The sequence below is a fragment of the Podarcis vaucheri genome (assembly GCF_965113315.1).
Source record: "Podarcis vaucheri genome assembly, chromosome: 6".
Lineage (NCBI taxonomy): Eukaryota > Metazoa > Chordata > Lepidosauria > Squamata > Lacertidae > Podarcis > Podarcis vaucheri.
Genome location: NC_138764.1, coordinates 3,792,030 through 3,815,649, shown reverse-complemented (window position 1 = coordinate 3,815,649; position 23,620 = coordinate 3,792,030). Strand labels below are relative to the sequence as shown.

The 23,620-nt window shown below is 49.0% G+C and overlaps 1 protein-coding gene across 6 annotated transcripts in view; it reads left to right on the top strand.

Moving 5' to 3' along the window:
• Positions 1-23,039, top strand: part of PDE4DIP (phosphodiesterase 4D interacting protein) — a gene marked incomplete at its 5' end in the record, with an annotated part of 102,890 nt that extends 79,851 nt beyond the window's left edge. For 4 of the 6 annotated variants that reach the window (XM_082226637.1, XM_082226638.1, XM_082226636.1 and 1 more), the window contains 19 exons: positions 355-566; positions 2,200-2,572; positions 2,996-3,170; positions 3,940-4,056; positions 5,577-6,024; positions 6,727-6,962; positions 8,190-8,241; positions 8,967-9,205; positions 10,437-10,571; positions 11,914-12,102; positions 13,321-13,611; positions 14,396-14,527; positions 15,312-15,489; positions 15,833-15,957; positions 17,584-17,759; positions 18,719-18,850; positions 20,106-20,223; positions 21,078-21,124; positions 22,057-23,039. In XM_082226637.1, coding sequence (XP_082082763.1) covers positions 355-566; positions 2,200-2,572; positions 2,996-3,170; positions 3,940-4,056; positions 5,577-6,024; positions 6,727-6,962; positions 8,190-8,241; positions 8,967-9,205; positions 10,437-10,571; positions 11,914-12,102; positions 13,321-13,611; positions 14,396-14,527; positions 15,312-15,489; positions 15,833-15,957; positions 17,584-17,759; positions 18,719-18,850; positions 20,106-20,223; positions 21,078-21,124; positions 22,057-22,104 — 3,423 coding nt within the window. In that variant the 3' untranslated portion in view covers positions 22,105-23,039. The remainder of the gene's footprint in view (positions 1-354; positions 567-2,199; positions 2,573-2,995; positions 3,171-3,939; positions 4,057-5,576; positions 6,025-6,726; positions 6,963-8,189; positions 8,242-8,966; positions 9,206-10,436; positions 10,572-11,913; positions 12,103-13,320; positions 13,612-14,395; positions 14,528-15,311; positions 15,490-15,832; positions 15,958-17,583; positions 17,760-18,718; positions 18,851-20,105; positions 20,224-21,077; positions 21,125-22,056) is intronic. The other 2 variants (XM_082226639.1, XM_082226640.1) reach the window with 2 other exon arrangements.
• Between the last annotated feature and the right edge of the window lie 581 nt (positions 23,040-23,620).

Genomic DNA, 23,620 nt, shown 5'->3' with positions numbered 1-23,620 from the left:
TGAGGAGCTCTCACCACTGCTGCTCCTCACTTCTCTCATGGTGTGTGTGGGGAGTGCCCCACCTGCCCCCTGTCCCTGTCAGAGAAGCATCTGCAGCTTCCAGGTTCTGGAAAGATGCTCTCATCAGATCCTGCCAGAACCCACAACCACATAACCCCGGTAGGCAAGGCTTTGGTGTGTGTGAACTGCTGTGTGCAAATTGTTGTCATTATGTTGGAAGTCCCAGTATCGGTCTTCTTGCTGAAGCTGTGCACTTCTGCTTGTTTAGCAACTCATTCTCTGGCACATCTTCCATAGACTGGGTGTTCTGGACTTTTAGGAGTTATCTCCTCTTGTTTCAATTACATGTTTTAGCACGCCAAGGAAGGAGCCGATGGCACCTTCGTGGGCCAAAGCAGTTTCCCCGCTCCCTCTCTGGAGAGAGAAAAGAGCCTGCAGGCCGAGCTGCTTTCTGCAAAATCTGAGACTCAGCAGCTTCGAGAGCAGAAGAAGAAGCTGGAAGGGGAGTTGCAGCATCTCAAGGGGCAGATTGAAGAAGCTGGGTTCTCCTCAATATCTCAGCTCAGGTAAGCTAGGGTGGCTCCCGAAAATGTCCTCCTGGAGTGCAGCAACCTCAGTTCTAATGTGTTTGTTTGTTTTTAATTAAATTTAATTTCTATACTGCCCTTCCAAGAATCACAGTGTAGTTTACAATACAGTGCTACCTCAGGTTAAGTACTTAATTCGTTCCGGAGGTCCGTACTTAACCTGAAACTGTTCTTAACCTGAAGCACCACTTTAGCTAATGGGGCCTCCTGCTGCCACTGCGCCGCCGGAGCACGATTTCTGTTCTCATCCTGAAGCAAAGTTCTTAACCTGAAGCACTATTTCTGGGTTAGCGGAGTCTGTAACCTGAAGCATATGTAACCTGACGCGTATGTAACCTGAAGCGTATGTAAGCTGAGGTACCACTGTATAAAAACACAAAAATACATAACATAGTAAGAAACAATAACCCCTTTCCACAGTTTAAAAGGCCATACATTGTTTAATTAGTCAAACACCTGGAAGAAGATGAATGTTTTCTCCTGGCGCCTAAAGATATGTAATGAAGGTGCCAGGAGAAACTCCCTAGGGAGAGCATCCCACAGATGGGGAGCCACACAAAGAATGGCCTCAGAGGGCAATTGCGGGGTCTGAGTCAGTTCATATGGAGAGAAGTGTAGTTCTTTTTTAATAATAATAATGTTATTATTTATACCCCGCCCATCTGGCTGGGTTTCCCCAGCCACTCTGGGCGGCTTTCAGGATATGTAAAAACATAATAAAACATCAAACATTAAAAACTGCCCGATAAAGAGCTGCCTTCAGAGGCCTTCTAAAAGTTGGTGGGTGCTCTTACAATGAAGACTGATAGTCCTCCTCTTTCCTTGCGTTTGTGATATGAGCCAGTGAAACTGAAATCAAAATAAAAGGTGTCCAGGCAAATGAGAAGTCCTGAACCCTTGTGATGTTTTTCTTTGGGGCAAGAACCACAGAAGTTAAATGTCCGATAAGGTTCAAATATAGATGTTTGGAGCATGTTCCAGGTTGCGGGTTAGGAATAGGTCTTTTGGCAGGTCCCAGTTGCACAATGGCTAGTGATGGGCCGGGGAAAGAGCTTGTAGTTGCCGGTTGGATCTCTAGCAGAACGCGCAGAGGCCTTCCAGCCAGCTCCCAAGACATGCTTCTAGTGCAAAACTGTGCAAGGATGAATGCCTCGTCCCCTGAGGTCCTCTGAGGTCAAAACTCCTTTACGCAGGCCGTGAGAACGACTCTTCATTCTTTCAGCCTGAGGCGTAAGCAGTGAGGATGACAAACGCTTCCTCTGCTACCGTACTTTTAAAATGTTGTTTTCCGACCACCTTTCCCCGCCTCTGGATTATGCTAAACAAAGGGAATGATCCTAATGCTGGTGGAGTCTCAAACACTTCCTGGGCCAGTGCTGGGAGGAAAGGTTCAATACCCAGCTAGTCCAGGAGCAATGCCTGGTGCAAGCGGGATAATCCGGGATGGCCCAGGTAGTGCTCTGCAGGTGTTGCTGGGCCACATCTCCTGCAACCCCCAGCCACGAACAACAGTGGACCAACAACACCTGGAAGGACACCATGTTGGCTGCCCCAGACTTGCCAGTTACCAAGAGTGCTTAATCTCTGGGTACTGATTCCTATGTCTCTACAGGAAGGCCCTGCTGAGTCTGTGTCTCGAAAATGCAGAGCTCAAGGAGCAAGTTGGAGAAGCAACGTTATCTGAGGGTTGGGAGAATGAGGATGAAAAGGAAGAGCAAGAGGACCTGAAGTTGGAAGTCAGGAAGCTGCAGGAGAAGCTGCACTCTTCGGAGATGGTGATTGGCCTCCTGAAAGAACAGCTGACTCTGAGCAGCCAAGCAGGTGGAAGCATCTTCCAGCAGCAGGTCGCTGCTGGTATGACCCAGAAGTCCGAGCAGCTGCAAGTGCAGCCGCAAGGCAGCCTCAAGGGGGCTCCCCATGACAGTGCCCCACAGCAGCACTGCCCACATCCCCAGAGTGTGGACACCAGCCTAAAAGAGACTCAGGTAACTCTGGATTACCTCAGAACTGGGGAAGATTTGCCTAGGCTAGCAGCAGCTGCCATTTCTACTCAATAGTTCTTCCTGTTCGATGGCTCTCTGGTCTCCTGCGCAGAACAGATTTTAAAAGGATATTAACTTCCATAATGATGTTGGGCAACAGCAGGATTTACTGTTCCAAACTGTTAACTTAATGCGCTTTGTAGTAAGCTTTAGCATCTGTTTAAGTGGGTAATACATGTAGTCTTTTTGCGAAATGTGTCTCACCAGGTTGGTGCAAGTCAAGTGCAGATCAAGGTAGAATAAAAGACTGGGTGTGGGCAGTGTAACCTACGAGGGATATTTCATGGGTCAGTTTAAAGTCTGCCCTGAAGACTCACATGTCTTTTCTGCTGTTGACTGATACAACCCCTCATTTCTTCTCCAAAGGTGTGTGAAGTCAGACTGGGAAGCAACTCCTGGCAGCAGCTCAGGCAGCCAGTCCATCTTCTCCCCTCAGAGCTGCCTCAGTGCAAAAAACAATGTCACAGGCTGCGGGGCAAACTCCTGGTTTCAAACCACCTGGCTCAGGTGGCACAGCTGGAGCAGTACCGGGCCCTGCTCAGTGAGTACGGTTGCACCAGATGTGTGGACACGGATGAGGGACACTTAAATCCTAAGGAACAAAAAAAGATGCTGGTTGATTGTCTGCAGAGAGTTCATTGTGACCTTTTGCTGTCTTATTTCCTGTCCTAATACAACACAAACTGTGGAGGAAGAGCTGAAATGCCCAAAGAAGGATTCCCCATTGAGCATTGACCCGGGAGCTGAAGTAGCCTTACAGGGGCGGGGGGAGGAATGGGCATGCCAACATTAAAAAGGAGGAAATGTAAGCAGCTCCAGCTCCCCCCATTTTGGGTGTTGGTTCCATTGGTTTTTAAAGCAAAATTACATCATTCTTACACAATAAATATATTTTAGCTTGAACAATCAACAGTTCACTTCAGTTAATTTCAGCTTGTATGTAGGCTTCAGTGGGCCGAGTTATCTTCCTTTTTGGAAGTGGAGATTTTGGTCATGGGAGCACAGTGCTTCCTCTCACGGGATGCAGCCATTTAACCCAGAATCGCACCATTATTGATAATAATCCAAAAATGCTACAGGAAAGTGTTGTGGATGGCGTGCAAAGGCTGCAGGGAAGAAAGGGACTCCCTGTTTTGTGTGGGCTCTGCAACTGCTGTTCTCTTCCTCAGTCTTTCCCTCAGGATTATGTTCCCATGGGGGGGGCAGAGAGGTTGTGTCCTGGAATTTGCAGAGGTGCCCAAGGCTCTCTAGTAGCCTTTGCCCTTCAGCCAAAGGCAAGAGGCTAGTATTTTTGGCTTTCTTTGTAACAGGTGAACCCACGGTGCAGCAGGACACCAAGCAGATACAAGTGGATCTCCAGGACCTGGGCTATGAGACCTGCGGGAAAAGCGAAAACGAGGCTGACCGAGAAGAGGCAACCAGTCCTGGTAACATGGAAGCCCCCCCCCCCCAGCCGGCTGTTGCTGCCCCCAAGGCCTTTTTGGAATTCCAGCTGAGCTCTTGCACCGCAAGTGACCGAGGGGGGGGGGGCCTAAAGCAAAGGCCTCCCAATGCCAGAGTGATTCTAAAAGTGGGATATATCTAGGGCAGAGGTTTTCAACCTTTCTGAGTCTCCGGCTCCCTTGAGCAATTACATTCTTTCTGCAGCACCCCTGTGGGGCTCAGGAGCCCAGTTATGTCCCCCCTTGTCTGCCAAGCTGGCAGCCTCTCACCCTTTTTTGAACACCCTCTCTTGTGGACGGTTCCCCCAGCCTCCTCCCCTCTCCTTGGGTGTCCTCTGAGCAGCCTCTGCCGCTGCCCCGGTCTCTGAGCTGCCCCCCTGCCAAAAAGAGAGGTGCTTCCTCACCCTGCCTGGGAAGACGGTGGCCCCCTGCTCACCTTGGGAGGCAGCAGAGGCAGCAGTGGGTGCTGCTGGGTCTGCATGGCGGAAAGACTCCCCTTCGGCACCAGGCACTCACCTCCCAGGCAAGCCTTGCACACAGCAAGCTCCAGGAAGGCCAGGGCAGCGCCTGCCCGCCCTCTCACTGGTCTGCCCATTCCCAACAGCAAGGGTTAGTGGACTGGCTGGCTGGGCTCCCTCACCCCCTTGCTGGCTTACTCCAAGGCTGCCTCAGTTCCTGGCAACCAGCACCCCCTGGCCAGCCCCAGAGGCACCATTCACCTACGGAGCTTGCAACCAGGGCTGCTGCCACAAACAGCTGTGCCAGCCTTTGCGGGGCAGAGACACAAGAGAGCCTCAGAGGAGGGAGGGAAGGAAAGAGGGACAGAGGCCAGGGTGCCATAGCAAACTGGTTGAAAACCACTGGTCTAGGGACTATTTCATATGTTCATTGTGTTATTTTTAGCCGTACATCTAAAAAATTGTAAATGCAGCCCATGAGCTCTCAATCCACACTGTGGTCCAGGAACAGCTGCCAGGAAGTTGGGATTTGCAGCAACTCCATATTGAGTGAATGTTTGGTGGAAAGGACCCTAATGCACAGGTGGAAACCCTTTTTGGACTGGTGGACCAGATCCTCATCTCCCTCCACCCTGTGCGTTAATCTTGACTACCTGTGAATCATCTGACATTATGATAATGTCAGGTGACTGATAGGTGAGCTCCTAGGGGTGCAAGAAGGGGGTCTGCTTCACCAGCAGGACTGAACCCCATCAGCTGATGTAACACGTATCATGCCATACAAAAAAAGAGAGAAATATATTTTGAAGCTGCCAAGAAAAGGGATTTGCAGCCCCAAATACCTTTGTCAAGGGCTCATTTCCTGGTTTCTTAATGAACCAATCTCAAAGTCTGTTGGAACAAAATCTTAAAATCCCAATTATGTCAGCTGGTGGGCGTGGCTTGGGGGAAATGGCCTTGTGGGCCAACTTGCACCCCCTGGCAGGGCAATATTGGTCGTGTCCCCCCCCCCCGCCCTAATATCTCACCTTTCAGTTGTTTCCCCAGAATGTGAAGAACATGATATGTTCCATGAGGAGTTGAGGCCTAGGAAGAACATGCTGGGCTCCCCTCCCAGCCCATGTGACGATGCTGCCATTCTCCGCCAGCAAGTGCGGGACCTCCAGCTGCAGCTGCAGAGCTCCCACAGAGTCATCCAGAAGCTGCAGAGTCATGTGCGCTCCATATCTGCCACAAGCGACTATGGCTCTGGGGGCGAGCGCCCACTCCAGCAGAAACCGGGCTATGCCCTGGGCAGCTCCCCCTCGCACAGCATGACGGAGGAAGATGAAGGCTGGTACTCAGACAGCCTGGGCTCCTTCTGCCCCACCAGCCTCCAGCCCAGCCGAGACCTGGCCAGGCTCATCCAGAGGGTGTCCCTGCTGGAGGCTCATCTGGGAGAGAGCAAGCCCAAGTGGCTGCTGGCCGAGGAGCTGAAGCCTGCAGCATCCATGGGGTAGGACTGAGGCAGAGATCCGGGGGGCAGGGGGAACTGATCTGCTGGGCCTGGGAGAGACGGGCCTTCACAAGGCAGCCCCTCCAGTGCCTCCTTTGCCAGGGGGGTGGAGCCCATTAAAAGGCTCTGTAGATACACTTGGTCTTCTGGATATCCTCTGGTATATTCAATATACGAGCCGTTTCCGCATGGCAGAATATTCAAACAACATTTTATTATTATAATTACTAGTGCTATTATTATTATTATTAATAATAATATTAATATTATTAATATTATCAATATTAATCAAATTTTTATACACCACTTAATTTGCAGATCCCAGGGCCATTCACAAGATAAAATTACAAGATAAAAGCACAAAATACATAATATAAACAGGAACAAAAAAACCCATAAAACGTTAACTCCTTCTTCCCTCCCACAAGACATGGAAACGGGTGTCGCATGTTAATCAGCCCAAGGCCTGGTTGGAGAGGAGCGTTCTCGCCTGGCACCTAAAGGTGTATAACCTCCCTGAGGAGAGCATTGACCTTGTGAAATTAATTTGGCAAAGTCAAGCAAGAGTTGTGGATCCATTCCAAGGTGTCTTTCCCCCCCAAAAAAAGTCCAGTGCCCTTCTTCCTCGCTGGGGGCTGAGTGTTCCTCCATCACTTGGCGAGGGGGGAGCCTTGCCTCTCACAGTCCTCTCTTCTCCTGCAGGAAATACAATTCGTTGGTCCAGGCTCAGGCTCGGGAGCTCTCCCATTTGCGCCAGGTGATTCGGGAGGGACGAGGGGTGTGTCACCTGCTGAAGCAACACTTCCAGGACACCATCAAGTCCTTTGAGGAGCTCCTGAGAGGCACCGACTTTGATTACTTCTTGGGCCAAAGCTTCCGTGAACAGCTGGCACAAGGGAGTCAGTGGGCAGAGCGGCTGGCCAGCAAACTGAACAGAAGTGAGTTTCCTCGGCTCTCACAGTCTTTGAGTTTGAGGTCTTGTAGGGGTGCAGATGGGGACCCTGGCACCCGCCTGAGAGCTGCTGGAACTGAGTTCCGGCAAGTTCCAGCTGCAAAAAAAGCCTTGCCAGTGGGGAAGTACAAGCTCAGCTTCCTTCCAAGCCAAGGCCTCACCTGGGATAGAGGCATGGGATAGAGGCATGACAAAAGGGCTTGAAGGCCCATCTTGGGCCTGGGCCATGGGGATGGGGGGTGTTTGAGGTGTCATGAAAAGAGCAGGGTGTACTGAGAAGAAGAAGAAGGGGAGAATAGATAGAGATCCATCTTTGGGAGGCTGGATGCAGAGCTGGCTGGAAGACATGCCTTGAACTCCAGTGCTGCTCTGCTGTGGGGATCAAGTCCCTCTTAAAATGACCAAGCCATGACAGTCTCCGCTGTGTCTTCAATCCTCCAAAGGAACACAAACCCTGGGTGAGCACCTGGAACTCCTGGGAATCTTGCAACCACTCAGCAGAGAGTGGGAGTGGTGCCCAACTTCTGTAACACTACTTAACTATCTGCTGTGGGCATTCCTTTGACTGGGAGCATTTGCAGCTTGAGTGAGTTAGAGTAGAATGTTCACTTACAGTTTCTGGAGTTCAAAGGCTTTATTCATGCAGAAACTATTTACAGGACAAGTGGAGAAAGAGAACATAGCAGATGTTTTGTCTCAACAAGTTGGGAGAGAGAACAGACTAAAGTGGTTCAGCTTTTGCGGGTGGAGTTAACTTAGACCCATGAGTGTTGGTTTGATCACTAGACAAACAGTTCCCTCATGTGGTTTAAAGTAATATGTTCATTAGCGACAAGCTCAAGAGAAGGAAATGTTTTTGCTTCTCTCCAACAAGCAGTTATTCCCACCATACAGCTTGAGTGCTAAGGCTTAGAGACAGTGTGTTTATGCTTTATTGAATCTTTGACTGAGACAGGTTTTACAATTAGGCTTTCCTAACATTGTCTGCGAAAAAGTCTGAAAACCATATAGGCAAGGTTTTTAAGAAGCTTTTTTTTTTTTAAGGGCAGGGTCTTGTTGGAGACTTTGGTGTGACATCAATTTTTCTCAGTATGGAACCCACATTTTCCTCATGACTTCCTGTTTTGTCCCCTATTAGAGAGAGGGAGAGGGAGAAAAAGTAGGGGGACTGCAAAATCATGGACTAACCCTGTTCCTCTGAATTCTGTTTCAGGGAATGACCTAAAAATGGAGGACAAATCTAGTCATGAACTGCTTACTCTGAGGTAACTGTAGTAGATTCCTAGCTGCAGGCTTATTTTGACATTACTTACTTCAAATTTGGTACGTCTACGCATCCGTTTTACTGCACATCTTATGTATGGTAAATTTTTGCCACTTGGCAGAGTGATACAGCTCTTCACTTAGTACATGGACTTCTGTATCCAGTTTCTGTCCTCCCTATGGGCATAACTACCCCTCTGCTTCCTTTTTACTTGAAAAGTGTGTGTCACTCCCTCACTTGGGTCATGCCACATCACAATGCTTTTAATAAAGACATCCTGCTTTACTAGCCTCTGGAGACTCCAGGCTGAACCCCAGTATTGAACCCCAGTATTTTCATAACAATTTGGTGTTAGAAGTGGGATGCCTGGTCTTCTAGCTCAGGGCTGGGACACCTCCTACAACAAACCGGTGGCCCTTAGCAGTGTGGGATCCTTTGTAGCCAACACATGTCCTGTCCTGTAATAAGTTATCTCCAAGGGAGAATTTGTGCCACAAGTAGACTTTGTGAGTTTGCTGGTTGGCACAGAGGACAAGAAAGAGATCGGCATGATGTTAAGGTGACAAGAAGACACCTTTAACATTTGTGTGAAACAATTTCACCTGCTCAGATTCCTTGTTCTGCACAGCCACTAAAAGAGCAGAGAGCCCTGCCCCCCCCCCAGGTGATGTGTCTTCTTTGGGGAGATGGGAAGTCTCTCTGTGGAAATACTTTGTCCCTCCCCAGACTGAGTGAGGAGCTCCAGGAGAAGGAGCAAACCATCCAGAGCCTCCAGGCGAAGCTCCACCTGCGCTCAGTGACCCCTTCCAGCAGCCGCACCATCTCTGAATCGCCCCGTTCTGGCAGCAGCACTTCCTTTCTCTCAGACGGCCTGGATGGCTGCTCTGACATGGATGAGGGCAGCGAGCGTGTTTTCTGCCAGGAGGACCCTAGTGAAAACCAGCCCCACAGCCTCCGAAACAAAGGTATAGTCTGAAAGACCTGCTGGAGGAATGTTCTCTCTCCAGGACTGCTGAGTAGCATAAATTGTGCCAGGCGCAGAGACCTCCAAGGACAACGCAGCAGGGAACCTGGAACGGAGACTGGATCCTAGTTGCTCCAGTTCTACACGAAGGTGCAAGGAGGAGAGAACAGAACAGACCAGGCCTATCCAGTAGTCCCTTCTCTCCCAAGCCAGCCTCTCTAAGGCTCTTGCTCACACTTGGAAAAGCTCCATTGCAGACTTTCTCCACAGGGTGGGAGCTTCTCCTAGGGGGCTTCCATGCACAGATATATGTACAGTCTTGCTAAAAACTTTGCATGGAAAGTCAAAACTAAACCCACAGTGGGGTTCATGTGTCAGAGATTGCAAAGGTTGCCAAACCATTTGGAATGAAGGGCTTGTGAGAGGTGAACAAGTAGATATCCACACAATGGGATTGCTTGCTTTTATAAAGGAATAACACCCGAATTACAGGTATGGTGGGGTGCAGGATGGAGAGCATTGTAGAAAAGGACTGAATACATGCCTCCTGTTACTAATAGGAGAAGAGAAAACATATTCAGAACTGGGCACAAGATTTAGGTTGAACCACAGACGATCCATGTTACATAATGCTAAGTCTGGTGAATGTTGTTTTGTTCAGACATTTCCAAGTTCCCAAGGAATTCACAAAACCAAAGAGACACACACACACCGCACGAGTCTAAAAGCAATTTAGATTTGCAAGTGAGATATTCTGAATGTGTGTATCCACTCGTCCGCCAGATATTCAGCTGGTGTAAGGTTAAAAGAAGGCTCAGATCACCAAACTACCTGGTCCTCACGGGGCACCCAAGGGCTTGGGAGGGGTCTGCACCATTGCTGTGTATATGGGAACATGCCTTGGTTGCATTTGAATACCATTTCTGAAGGTGGGAGGCAGATCATACCTGCAGTTCAGATGCTTGCTATACTTTTAATGAAATGGTTGTACGACGGCTTTTATTTTGTCTCTTCTCACTTAATATGAGCCACTTTGAGAGCACCATGTTTTCTTAATGTGTAGGGTATAAATTTAGCCAACAAACAAACAAATTATTATCACTGTCCACATTTCCTCTCACTCTTGTCTCGTCCATTGTCATATGATCAGGGCTCCTTTGCCCCCAGAGTTTAGCCATGATACTCTCCACATGCAAAAGCATTTCCCATCCTCTCTTTGTGTCTTCTTTTAGACTGTTATTCCAGCAAATCTTCTGTGCAGCCATCTCCCCCACCTGCTGCAGCCACATCTCCTGCTGCTCCAGCGGAGCCCACCCCAAGGAACCTTCTTCTGTCTCCTTCACAAGCCACCCAGCAGCCTTGCAGAGGTATGGTGGACCACATAAAGCAGAGTGGAATGGTGGGCAAATTGTTGGCATGTGTGGACCTTTAGTTATAACTTAATTGATGTTATGAAGATCAACATGCAACATAGACGTGTTAGGAGCAAAGGAGGATACAGTAAAGAATATTCAGGGATCTTAATTGTCAAGGGGCTAAAGCATCTCATTCACCTCCTCCCCTTGGGGCTGCCTATGACCCAGGCGTTTCCAGCTCAAGCCTCACTGCCTTTAAATGTGTCATAATATTGAAGACAAAATGTAACCACAACCTTTTCCCTGCATCTTCAACTTGTGGGGGAAACTCCCATGGAAGAGAATGATTTCCAGATGGCTTGAATTCCTATACTGCTTATTTTTAGAACGTAACCCTCAGCAGCAGCAGCAACAGCTTTCCCTCAGCTGGGCTGCCTGCCATCCTGCACCTTTTTTCTGAATCAGTCCTTTGGTGAGGAGGGAGAATATTTCCAGTTTCACCACATCTTTGTAAATGTTTATTTTTCTTCCCCACAAATATTATTTTATAAAGGTGTTTCATTGGGGGTGTAGGCCCAGTCAAAATTTCCTGGGAACCAGCAGAGAGCCAATGTCATGACTTCAGAACAGGCACAATATGGCTGCATCTAGGAAAACCGCTCAGAATCCTAATAGCAGAATTCTGCACTAGTTGCCATTTTCAAACTGTCTTCAAGGGCAGCCCCATGCATAACACATAACATACAGAGGGTAAAGGTAAAGGACCCCTGACAGTTAAGTCCAGTCGCAAATGACTCTGGGGTTGTGGCGCTCATCTCGCTTGACTGGCCAAGGGAGCCAACGTTTGTCCGCAGACAGTTTTTCCGGGTCATGTGGCCAGCATGAGTAAGCCACTTCTAGCGAAACCAGAGCAGCACACAGAAAAGCCATTTACCTTCCCGCTGGAGCAGTACCTATTTATCTACTTGCACTTCATGCTTTCAAACTGCTAGGTTGGCAGGAGCTGGGACCAAGCAACAAGAGCTCACCCCGTTTCAGGATTCGAACTGCCGACCTTCCAATCGGCAATCAGTGGTTTAGACCACAGCACCACCTGCGTCCCTGACCAAAGCCACAAGGTCAAGTGGGGATGGATAGATCAGCGTATGTCCATCCTGTGCACAAAAACTACTCTGCCTCATCCCATTTATGGACAGATCATTTTAGGGAAAGTTCTAAACTATCCACATAGCTGGGGGGGGGGAGAGATGCTCTTTCGTGGAATCAGTCATTCATATGTTTGTCTGTCACCTCACCCTCTTAACCCTCTCTCTCTCTCTCTCTCTCTCTCTCTCTCTCATTCTGTGCCTCCTAGGGTTCCATCCAGACTCTTTGTCCAAGCCAGCTGGTTTGGTTTCATTTGCCTCCAGGCCCTGCTCCTTCCTGCCTTTGGGGCCTTCTCCTCCAGCCCCGGCTCCACTCCTTGGCTGCTGCAGGGCGCCAGTTTTCTCCCTGGCTGAGGCACAGCAGGAGCTGCAGATGCTGCAGAATCAGCTGGGAGAAAGTGAGCGCTTTGCCTCCCTCCCCAACGTCCCACACGGCTTGCATGGCTTGGTGAACAACCATCTTTGCACGGCCTGGCTTCACCTCTTAGAGCAGGGAAACGAACCACCTCCTAGGATAGCAGAGGCCATTGCAGACCAACTTTTGTATGTTCATTTGGGGCTGGTATTTTGAGGGTTCCAGAAAAGCAATGGACGCTGACGCTGCAGGATGGACTGTGCTCACTGCCGAGAGCAGGACTGAGGGGGAAATTGGATTCAGTTTGCATTTAAAGGTGAAGCCACTGAATTCACACTTCTCAAACAATATGAGAACCGAATACAGTCATCCTTCAACATCTTTGCTTCCCTCAGCCAACCTTTATTTCTGGGCCACAGTGAGGAACAGAGATGCCACATCATCACACAATAGATCCCCAGTTAGGATCTTCTCCCTCTGTGTGTATTTTAAATGAATCTTTAATCTCAGAGGATCCAGATCAATTTTAACAGGTAATCCTCCCCACCCTACCCCCCGCACCATATTCCAAATTAGAACAATTTCTCCCCATCCCTCCCCAGCTTCTGGAAGGATTTTAATCAGGAGAACATAGAGGAGAAAGGGGTCAGCCCCCTTCCCTGATCCCCAGTGTGAGTTGAGCACCCATAGCTCCCTCCCTTTCTCTCTCTCTCTGTGTGTATCTATATCTCCCACAGGAGATTCTGATTACAGATCTCCCATGTTACATCTAGTGTGGTTTGAGTTGCCTTGCTTTCTGAGTCTTTCTTATTGTTGGCAACTTGACAGCTGAAAGGACTTGCGGGCGATATCAAGAAACAATGTGTTGTTGTTATTTATTGCACTTACTAGCTGTCATGTTGTTTTATTTCGCTCTGAATTGCATCTGCTTTTCTTTGCCCTTAAACACTGTCGTAGCCTAGAAAACCCAGACTGGTTTCATAGACAGCAGGATTTTTCCTGAATACTAACAAATCTTCCACCAGCAAGAAGCAGGTGCCTAATTTTTCTCTCTAGAATTGCACCCAATATAGAGTTGTGTTCTGGTTTTCAGATGCCAAATACCTGGACACATGCTGTAGGCAGAAAGTGGGGAAGTTGGCTGAATGGAGTAGACAGCCGCAGCAGTCCCCACTCCCATGGAAAGCTTGCAGTGTCACATAAAAGTGAGCATGGTGTCCTGCCCTCCTCTTTCTGACTTTCTGCTGTCCCCTCTGCCTAGGTGTGCAGCTGCCAGCTCTACCTCCTGTGACATCAGGGTCACCGGCTGGCTGCCTTTCTACGGGCTTCCCTGCTGTCTCTTCCAAGCCCTGCCTCCAGGCCTGCCCTCATGTGGACCAGTGGCTTCCCATGCAAAACTCTGCTGAATGGAACAGGAAATCTGAGGGGTGGGTGGGGGAGAGCAACCCCCCCTGTTGTATGCACCTGAACTTCAGAGAGCCACAGGAGAGATGTGTCTCTGGAATCCTGCCATCATGTTCTTTAGCAACACTTTCTAGCCAGAAGCTCTCAGGTAAACCCTGCGGTCCTGTCCTCTTCATTGCATGAGTCATGGGAACCATGCTTACCAGCCTTCTTTGATTGCATGGTTCCAGTGTAAGAAACCACTGAGTATTCCTTGGATCATGAGTGACATCCTGCTCTGGATCAACGGGCATTTCCGGGCCTAGGTCTGGTGAGATTCACCAGCATCTCTTACTATTACTGGTATTACGCAGGTGGCGCTGTGGTCTAAACCACTGAGCCTCTTGGGCTTGCAAATCAGAAGGTCAGCGGTTCGAATCTCCATGACAGGGTGAGCTCCTGTTGCTCTGTCCCAGCTCCTGCCAACCTAGCAATTCAAAAGTATGCCAGTGCAAGTAGATAAATAGGTACTGCTGCGGCAGGAAGGTAAACAGCATTTCTGTGCACTCTGGCTTCTGTCATGGTGTCCCGTTGTGATGGAAGCGGTTTAGTCATGCTGGCCACATGACCCAGAAAGCTGTCTGTGGACAAACACCGGCTCCCTTGGCCTGAAAGCGAGATGAGCGCTGCACCCCATAGTCACCTTTGCCTGGACTTAACCATCCAGGGGTCATTTACCTTTTACCTTTGCCTTAATATTGCTCTTGTAGAACTGGATGTGTAGTTCCACCTTTTCATGCCAGGTTATAAATTTGAGGATGATAGTAGCTTGCACAGGTCAGGTCTCCTTCCTATGCCAGGAAATTCCCAGAGCTTCAGAATTACTTTCGGCACATCCTACCTTGGCTCTCATCTCTCTTGCATCTGTGCCCTTCCTTGCTGCTTGAGCACAGCTGGTGGTCTGCTGGAGGAACACCTTTCTGAGATCCAGATTCTCCGCCAGCGCCTAGAAGAGTCCATCTCTGCCAATGATCACCTGCGGGAGCAACTGGAAAAACGCCTGTCCCTGGTGCCAAAAAGTCATGGTAAGAGGAAAGGCATCCTCACCCTTTCCTCAGGGAGAGATCTGCCACAGATGGCACTCAACCCCAAAGTGCTCTGTTGGTGTCTAGATATCACACCCGTCACACCCCCCCCTCAGCTGGGATCCAGAGGAAGCAAAAAAATTGACCGAAGGCATTATACAGGAAGACTTTAATTTAGAAGGGACCTTTCCTGAATGGGACCATGAGTGACTAGACATTACAGAATAATCTTGGAAATGCAGAAGAGTGTTATTGGGTAAAATAGCAGTATGTTAAAGTTCTGTTTAATTCCGCTCCAAGTTGAAAAGCTCTAAGGGGCTCTCTGTATATTTCATACTTTCAGATCATACTCAAGTACAAAATGCTCGTAGGAAATGCCCCTCACTTTTCCTTCCTTGCATCCAGCCATTCAGAGTGCAAGGGATCTCTCCCCTCCCCTGTCTTCTGGTGTACCTGGATGGCGAATGGAAAGAAGTGAAGTCCAGCTTGCCTCCCAGAAAGCAGACCCTTCAAAGTCATTTCCCTTTCTGCCAGTCTCTGTGCCATATGGGGAGGGAGAAGCTCTGAGGCTGGCAGGAGATGGAGATCAAAGCTCAGCTTGGACAGCTGGCCTTTCCATGTCAAGGCCACCCTCCCTTCTACAGCAGCTGGAGATTCTGATGGTCACATGTGAAAAGGCACTAACATTTTTATTTTAATCAAAGAAATAATGGCAGTGTAGTTGCATTCTGTTTGAGGACTTTTTAGTAAGATAAAAGCACCCCTGACTCTCTCCCATCCCCAGAGCTGGAGCGGCTGCAGGAAGCTCTGCTGGCATCCCACTCAAAACGGCATGATGGCGAGATGGAGCTGCACCAGCAGCTAGCTGAGCAGCAGCGGTTACAGGAGGAAATCCGAAGCAAGCAGCAAGACTTTGTGCACCTCCAGGAGGAGTTTCTGGCTCTGCAGAAGAACAATTCCAGGTAGGCCAAACAGAATGGCAGAAGTCAAGGAGATGGAGCATCTCCTTGCCCTCAAAGTCTTATGGAGATGGGAGCTGTTGGGTGTGGAGGCTGGATGACTAGGAATTGGGGTGGAGGGATGGGCTTTCTCGGAGCCATTCGCAAGGTTCCCTACAACGGCAGGCATCTCCACAGCAAAGACTAACAGGTTTAGTGTGGCGTGAAGAACAAGAAGGAACTCTGATGAAGCTGCCTTTAGGCTTTCTGCTTCTGCTTGTCCCTTCAGGATGGGCCTTGCAGAGACCTCTGACTTCCCAGCCAGACATGGCAAACTTCCATTCATTTCTTGGGGTTCTCCTTGCAGGCTTCAACATAGAGTGGCTCTGCTTCAGCAGCAGTGCGAGCAAAACCAGCTGCACTTCCAGACCCTGCAGGCTGAATTACAGGTCTATAAGTTGCTGTGTGGCCCGCAGTTGAAGGTGGCCTCAGGTGGGTACTAAGCTGCTTCCTGGGACACCCCTGGAATGCTCCTGGGGGCGCTGGCTGGTTGGGCCTGAGCACTGGAGAAGCAGGTGGAGGCTGAGAGGGCAGGACATCGGATCTGCCTCTGGGAAGTCCGGAGTGGAACAGATCTATCCCGGAGCTCCTAGGAAGTCTTCACAGGGGCCATAGGGTTCCCCGCTTACTTTGTTCACCATCACCATCATTAATACTTGTATACCCCTTAATATGCAGAATCTGTAAGCATTTTACATAAAACACAGTGAGATAATTTAAAAAGAATGCATATGCAACATTTAAGCAAAAAATACAAATATATCTGTAAAAACAGAGAAGCTATCAACAAAACATTCAGTTCAACATCATTAAGTAATGAAAAAGAACAACATGATGAATCTCATGAGCCCAGGAATGCCTGCTGAATGAGGGGGGGGGGGTTAAAGCTGGCCGCTGCTTCTGCCTCACATTCTGCAGTGCACGGAAGACCCTTTGGCCGCTGGTCAGGTGGATCAGGGTGGAGGAGAGTCCAGCAATAGCAGGAGAGCCACAGGTTCCCCATCCTTGCTTTATCTTTTAGATAAACTCAGCAACAGTTATTGGGGGCTCTCAGAGAAGGCATGTCATTCTCTTCCACTTTATTATTTTATTAGTGTTGTTTGGTACTAATTTTTTTGCTTGTATCTGTAAAAACATAATAATGAACTAGCAATTCCCTTCACTCCTAGATGCTGGCAGAATGCTGGCTTGAGTAATTTGCCTTGTGACTCTTGTATCATTCCTCTTCCTCCTCAAGATTCGTGTGACTCTTTGATCCTGTTCTCATCATGACCAGACTGAAATTAATTAAGCATGTATTTATTCCCTAATCTTTTGGGAAGTTGCAATGCATTGTGAACAGTATTGCTTGATGGGCTGTGCAGTATCAGAGCAGGTATTGGATGAGAATATTGTGTAATATTGGGTGAGAAGTCTAGCATAGTCAGAAGATTACAATAATAATGATCATAAAGTATTGCAACATCCCAAAAGATTAGGAAATGGACATAAAAGGGCGACTTTTCAAAAGATTAGCTGCAGACCAATGGAACCTGTAGATAAATATGCTAGATAAATCAACTAAGTCTTTCCTCATATACCTTTTGAGTTGGCAACTCAAAAGCTGACAACTAATATACCTAAACAGAGCAGCCAACACCATCAGTGGATTATTTTAGGGTGGATGTCTTCCTTGATCCTCCCTGGAATTTTCACTAAGCCTAATTCTCTCCACACATGCAAGGAAAGTCACACCTGACCTGTGTGGATGCAGGTCAAGGCAATAGCCAGAAATTGCAGATCTTCATATTTCACCCAACTCTCACAAAGTTTTAGCAAGATCTCCTGCGATCTTGCCAGAAGTTGGCGCTGCTTCTCCACTGGTGGTGGTGGGTGGGGCAGTATGACCACGAGGGCAACAGCTCTTGGGCTTTTGCTGCCTGAAGTGGCTGCCTCCCCCCACCTCATAGGTGAGCCAGTCCTGCATCTGGCTGTAGCTGAAGAGAGCAAAGCCTGTGTGATCTGAACTCCAAAGAGGTGCTGACCCAATTAGGTTCCAGTCTGGTGCTTTGCTTTCAGGGACACAGAAGCAGGAGAACCCGGTGCTGTTAGACGATATCAGCAGCCAGGGGTCCCATGTGGTCAGCCACCTCAAGGACTACAGCACCCTTAAGAAACAGATTCTGGAAGGCAAGACTCTGATCCACAAAATGGCCTCTCTCCTGCATCCTGGCCAAGAACTACAGCAATCCAAGGTAAAGTGGGAAGATGCAGAAAATATAAACTCCTCCGGAGCCACGTGATCTTTCTCAGCCACACCATCACGAGACTGCGAGGCCCAGGAATGGCCACAGGTCGTTGGGACTGCAACAGTTATCACAGGGTATCTTTCCAGCCCACCTGGGCCATGGGGAGAAGAAAGGCTACTCCCTCATGTTAGGACAGAGGTGCTCCTGGGAGGACTTACTGAGACAGCTTGAGGACCACCAAATGCATACTCTCCAGAATTACAGTCCCAGAATTAAAAAACCATCCCAGCTCCTGATTTGATCCCAGAATATCCCCATTTTGCCCGCCAGTGCTATTGCCCCCACGCTCAGGGAGGAGGGTGAGCTGGTGCTTGTCCCGAGTGGCGGTTGCCTCTTCATGGCCTTTCAATGGCTGCCACTGCTGGCCTCCTCCCTTGGGCAGCTTGTAGTGGCTGCTGAAGGGCAGCCAAGGGGGAGGAGAGGCTCTGGCTGCTGAGGCCCAGCGCCCCATGGTGCACTGGCTCCCAGGGGCAGGGAGAGGGCAGGGAGAAAGTGGGAGCAGAGCACAAGGAGTCTTGATTTTGATTTTTAATGCTTTATGTGTCTGTGTTTAATCTTGCTGCTTTCTAAAATTTATTGATTGGCGTGTGCTTTTCTTTTTGTAAGTCTACCAATAAAATAAAATCTGGATTGAGGGGTTTTCTCAGGACAGTGGGGGGGGGCATGCCCCGTTGGGGTGGTGCTGGTGGTCCTCACCATTCTTCTGACAGGAAATGCTCTGCAGGGCGGGGGATGCAAAAAATGGGGGGGGGGCGGGTCAAGGAGGGCCAGTTGTCAGGTAGTGAGAAATGTCCCCTATTTTCATCTGAGGAATGTTTGAGAGTATGCAAAAGTTAAACAGGGGCGTCAAAGTGGCTGAGGTTGTGCAAGAGGTTGATAAAAGTTTCTTCTCTCTGCTGCTGTAGATCTTCTGCCAAGAAAGGATCAGGCAACTGCTTGCCAACATGAGTTCTTTGCACCAGATCCTGGAGAAGTCCGCTTCGCTCCTGGCAACATTCTGGAGAGCAACCCTTCCCGGCCCTCACATCTCTGCGCAAGTATGACAGGCAGCAGGGAGACGCTTCCTCTTCCCATGCAAAGCATCCTCCTCCTTTCCTTTAGGAGCAAAATTCCTTGAATGCACAGGCACTGCCAACTTCAAAAGAAGAGCTAAGAATACGTACCAGAGATCTTCCTTGTGCGCTGTCTGCCTCATGCAGCCGGGTGTTTTTGTTTTGCATGTTGGAAAGGGGATGATGGAGACATAAGAAAGGACGGCGTATTCTATGTGGTGCAGGGAGAGAGAGAGAGAGAGAGAGAGAGAGAGAGAGAGAGACTGCTCTTAGGAAGTGGCATCTCAAGTAGTTTTGTGTCATGCTGCAGGCATTCCTAACTTAATCTCTTAGGACTGATTTATATGTGCAACAGAATGAGTGCTAGAATGGACTATTCAATTCGGCAAAGAAAATCGCGTTTATATACCACTGTATCATAAAAATATATCACAGAGGTTTGTTTACAAGAATATAAAAACATAAAACCAGACAATAAAATAATAGAATGGTAAAAACAAGTTAAAAGCAAAAAATAAAATAAAATAAAAAATTAAGCAAACATCATCAGACCATTTGGGGAAAGTACTCTAAATTGCCCGCATAGACCTAATGAAACAGAAATGGTTTCAGCAGGCATTTAAAGGTTGGCACAGGGAGATGCCTGCTGAATCTCTATTGGCAGGGAGTTCCTCAGGACTGGGCAGATGATCCTAAAGGCTCAACTTTTCATTGTTTCCAAATGAGCCTCACCAACTCAGGAAATGACAAGAGACACTCCTGCAGATGATCTCAGTGATCGAGCTGGACTATAAGGCTTCCGGTGTCCCCTGAGGTACGCTGGACCTAAGTTGTTCAGGGCTTTGTAAATCAATACAAGGATATTGAACCTGGCTCAGTAGCAGGTGGGCAGCCAGAGCAGCAGTTTTAGCAATGGTGTGACCTGTCCTCAGTCAGAAGCTTCCACCAACAGTCTGGCTCCCACATTCTGCCCCAGCTGGAGCTTCCAGACCAGACCCAAGGGCAGCCCCACAGAGAGCACATTGCAGTAGTCTGTCCTAGAGGTTACCAACGCATGAGCTACAATGCTGTTTTACTTTTGAAAAGTGAAGAATTATAAAATGTCTTTTACTCATATGTTGCTTGAAGAGGTGCAGCGCATTCTTTTACCTGCAGGAGTCCATAGCCTCGTTCTGTTTCATGGCTGGACTGCGTCACTCTTGGAGATGCCATGGAAAATAACCACCAGCTTCTTTCTCAGGAGCCATCTGGGAAGGAGGAGATCCAGGAGCTCAGAGCCAGACTAGCTGAGCCAGAGAGTCGCCTGCAGACTGCCGGCCGTGGGAAGGAGAGCATGGAGAGCGTCCTCCTTAGCCACTGTGAGCTGCCTCCCAGCTGTGAGGTGGTTGGTTGGGCAGGGGTGGGTGGCTTGGCTGTGCAGCCCTCAAGGCATTCATCCAGCCTAAAGACTTAGGGTCCTCCTGCCCTCTTTGCAGCTGAATCCACAGCAACCAGAAAACAATGCTGGGTCTTGTTTTGGGGCAGGAAGGGAGTGGAGAGGAAGAAAACTGCAAGTTTACACTACAAGTTTACATCCTTGTAATTAAAAATAGGAATGGGTGATTGCCCTCCTTTTTGCCTCAGAAGTACTTGGGGGGTTTCGGGAAATTACAATCAAAGACTTGAGAAGTCTGGAGGGCCTTTTCCTCCACGGCCTCCCACATCTGGGTGCTTGTCATGGGGCAGAGGGGGCAGAGGCCCCTGCTCCTGGGCTGGGTGCCGGCCTCTATTCTCTTCCCAGTAATCGGAGCAGAGGTGCTCAGGGAGTGCCTGGACTCAAATGCCTGCCTAGTTCTAATGGTATGTTTGATAAAGTCTTCCCAGCCCCACTGCATAAGCTATTGTTATTACATGTCACAGACATTGTTTTCTTTGACTTGGGGCTGTATCCTAGCAGTGGGCTGGCTACTGTCCTGTGCATTCTCACATGCACACGCATGCAGAGCACATACAGGTGCATGCATCCCCATCAGTGCACTGGGTTCTTTGACTTACAGCACTGCTGCCAAAAGCGGTGAGGCACATTGGGCTTCTGTGTAGCTGGCCGGCCCCCCCACTGCCCTCCACTGCACGAAGGGAAATCTCACAAGGTGCCTGGGCAATGAAGGAAAAGCGATGAAGGGGTCAGGGAGGAAATGTTCAGAGACAAGCCTGATTGTTACTTTGCTTACAGTGACAAGGACATACGATGTGCTAAGGAAAGCAAGGATGAGCCTGGAGGTAAGTCCCGCCCACTTACCTGCACAGTGATACAGGTGAGCCAGGAGGCCACAGAGGAGTGCAGGCCTGGCTAGGCAGAGTTCGCTTGGCCAGAAGTCGTGGTGGCGTTGCTGTTGAGCACCACAGGGCTTGCTCCGAAGGCCTTACTCCACTGCTGTCCCTCTTTCTTGTGCAAGGCTACAAACCCTTTCACACTTCTTAACTACCCACACAGGTGTTGGCCCCTGGGTCACAGGGTCACCACCCCCCAGGCTCATGTTCTTGAAAAAAGGCATCCCCATAATGGGGAGAGAAACACTCAGACTTTTTCCTACTTTCAAGGGCTTTTGTTCAGTTTACCACCCTCCCTGCCTGCTCCAGGCCAGCAAATTCTCCAAGATAATCATAGAAGCTGGGAGAGAACTGTGAGGAACAGCAGCTGAGAAAGTCCTAAGACCAGGTTGTCACTCGTGTGCTGCTTCTTTTTCTGCTACTCCAAGGAAGAGAAACGCTGCCTCTTCTCCAGACTGTTGGGGAGCACCTTTAACCTCCAACCTGCTGCACAAATGCCTTATTGCCTTTCAAATCCAGACTATCACCAGCTTAGAGAGGGAGGCGGTCCTGTTCCGCTCTCCACACCCGCTGAGATAGTGCTGGTCCCTGGCTTTCATGTGGGCTAAGCAGCCTTGTACCCAGAATATAGGGGGCCCCAAGCCAGTTTTGTAGTCAGCAGTGGGTTGTGTTTACTCCCCACCATTTGCAGCCATGGATTTCAAGTCAAAGTTGGTGTTGCAAAAGATACTGTCCCATGGCACCAGTGCACCACTCCTGCCCTTTAGAGCCCTCCGAGCTCCTTGTCCCCGCGGCATGGTAGGGTAGGGTTAAGCAGAAGGATGAGAGGGAGGGAGTTAACCCCGTTCTTAGACCTCTGCTTTGTGCACTATCCTCTCTAGGGGATCTCCCCCCAGCCTCTTCCATCCTGTGAGCATGTTCTTGCCTGAGCGAAGAAGGAAACCTAGCAGCTCAAGTGCCCAGAAGCAGGTGGAAGAAAACGAAATTCAATTACAGTTCATCACCCAAACCCAGGCATCAGGAAATGACCCTGCCCCAGACCGGCAGCTCTTCGTGGTCCAGCAAGCCCTGACTTTTAGGATTTGTCCTGGAACCCAACCACTGCCTGACTTGCCAACTCCATCTCCTTCAGGGTGCGGCACTGCCTGTGTGTGCTCTGGAGTGACTGCTGCTAGGGATCAGGCTGCAATTTGCCTGGAAATGATCCAGCCAAAAGTGCAATACTATACTAAAAATAGACTACTGCTATAAATGCTGCTGTCTGGGGGGGAAAGGGAGTGCTCTAAATGTGGCTTCATCCGAAGCTGCGCTCGTCTGACTCTGTGAGGCTGGCTGGCTGAGTCTCAGCCGCTTCTAGCATTCTCCTGTGTATGTTGCTGTAAATCAGGGTGTAGAATGTAAGGCAATGCTTTCCTTGCTCCAGAGAAGTACGGCCTTGAGATATATTATTTGAAAATGTAATTATGCTGAGTTATTGGGAAAAGGGGAGAGAGCAAGGCTCCCTTAGCCCCGGCAACATTTGACTCTTCAGCTACTAATTTTCATCTTCTGAAGTTACTTCTGAACTCAAAGCCAGCCCCATCAGCCCACAGGCTGTTTTCTGATGTGTATCTCAAGTCACCTTCTGCAAGACTTCTTGTGACTGTTGCTTACCTGGAACAGGTAACACCAGTTTACATATAATGCACACAACAACTAATTGTGAAAGGATTAAAGAGTCCTTACTATAGTCTGTATGCTGTTAAGAAGGGCTCTAAAGGATGGGGAGAAATGAAATTTGGCTTTGCTTAATTTTATTGAAAAACATGAACCATGTTTTCTTTGTATTATTTGAATTCCCAATAAAACTTTTTTTAAAAGTGAATGGAGTTTGTCTATGATGGAAACGGCAAGTTGCATCTTTGCTCACAGTGCGAGACGGGCCTGGGCCAGTCCCTGAACCTTTTCTAGGAGCCGCTAAATGAAAGAGTTACCTCAGTTCTATTTCCTGCAGGAGCTAATGGATAGCTACTGAGCTGGATGTCAATTGGGCATCACAGGACCAGAGCTGTCAGAAGACTTGGTGAGGCAGCCGCTGCAGTGGGAGAAGACAGAGGGGTGACTCTAGCTGCTCCGAGTCCCGGCAAAACCGCCTGCCTGTTCCACAGCCCTTCTCTCTCCCTGCTGCTTGCCAAGACCCTCTTGCACCCAGGATTGCAGCCTTCTTTCCTGATGACTCGGCCACCAGCTCCATGCACTGGGCTGCTGCTACAGGTCTTTTTATGAGTGCAACTGCAGAGTTTTACCTGGCAGCTCTCAGCTGACATTGAGGAGGACTATTACACATGTTCACAACCACTCTTTAGTTCAGGCAGATGCAGATGTTGGGAGGTCTGGGCTGCAATCCTAACAGCCTTACCCAGGAGAGAGAGAGAAATTTCAGATAAAACCTTGGTCACTTGTCAC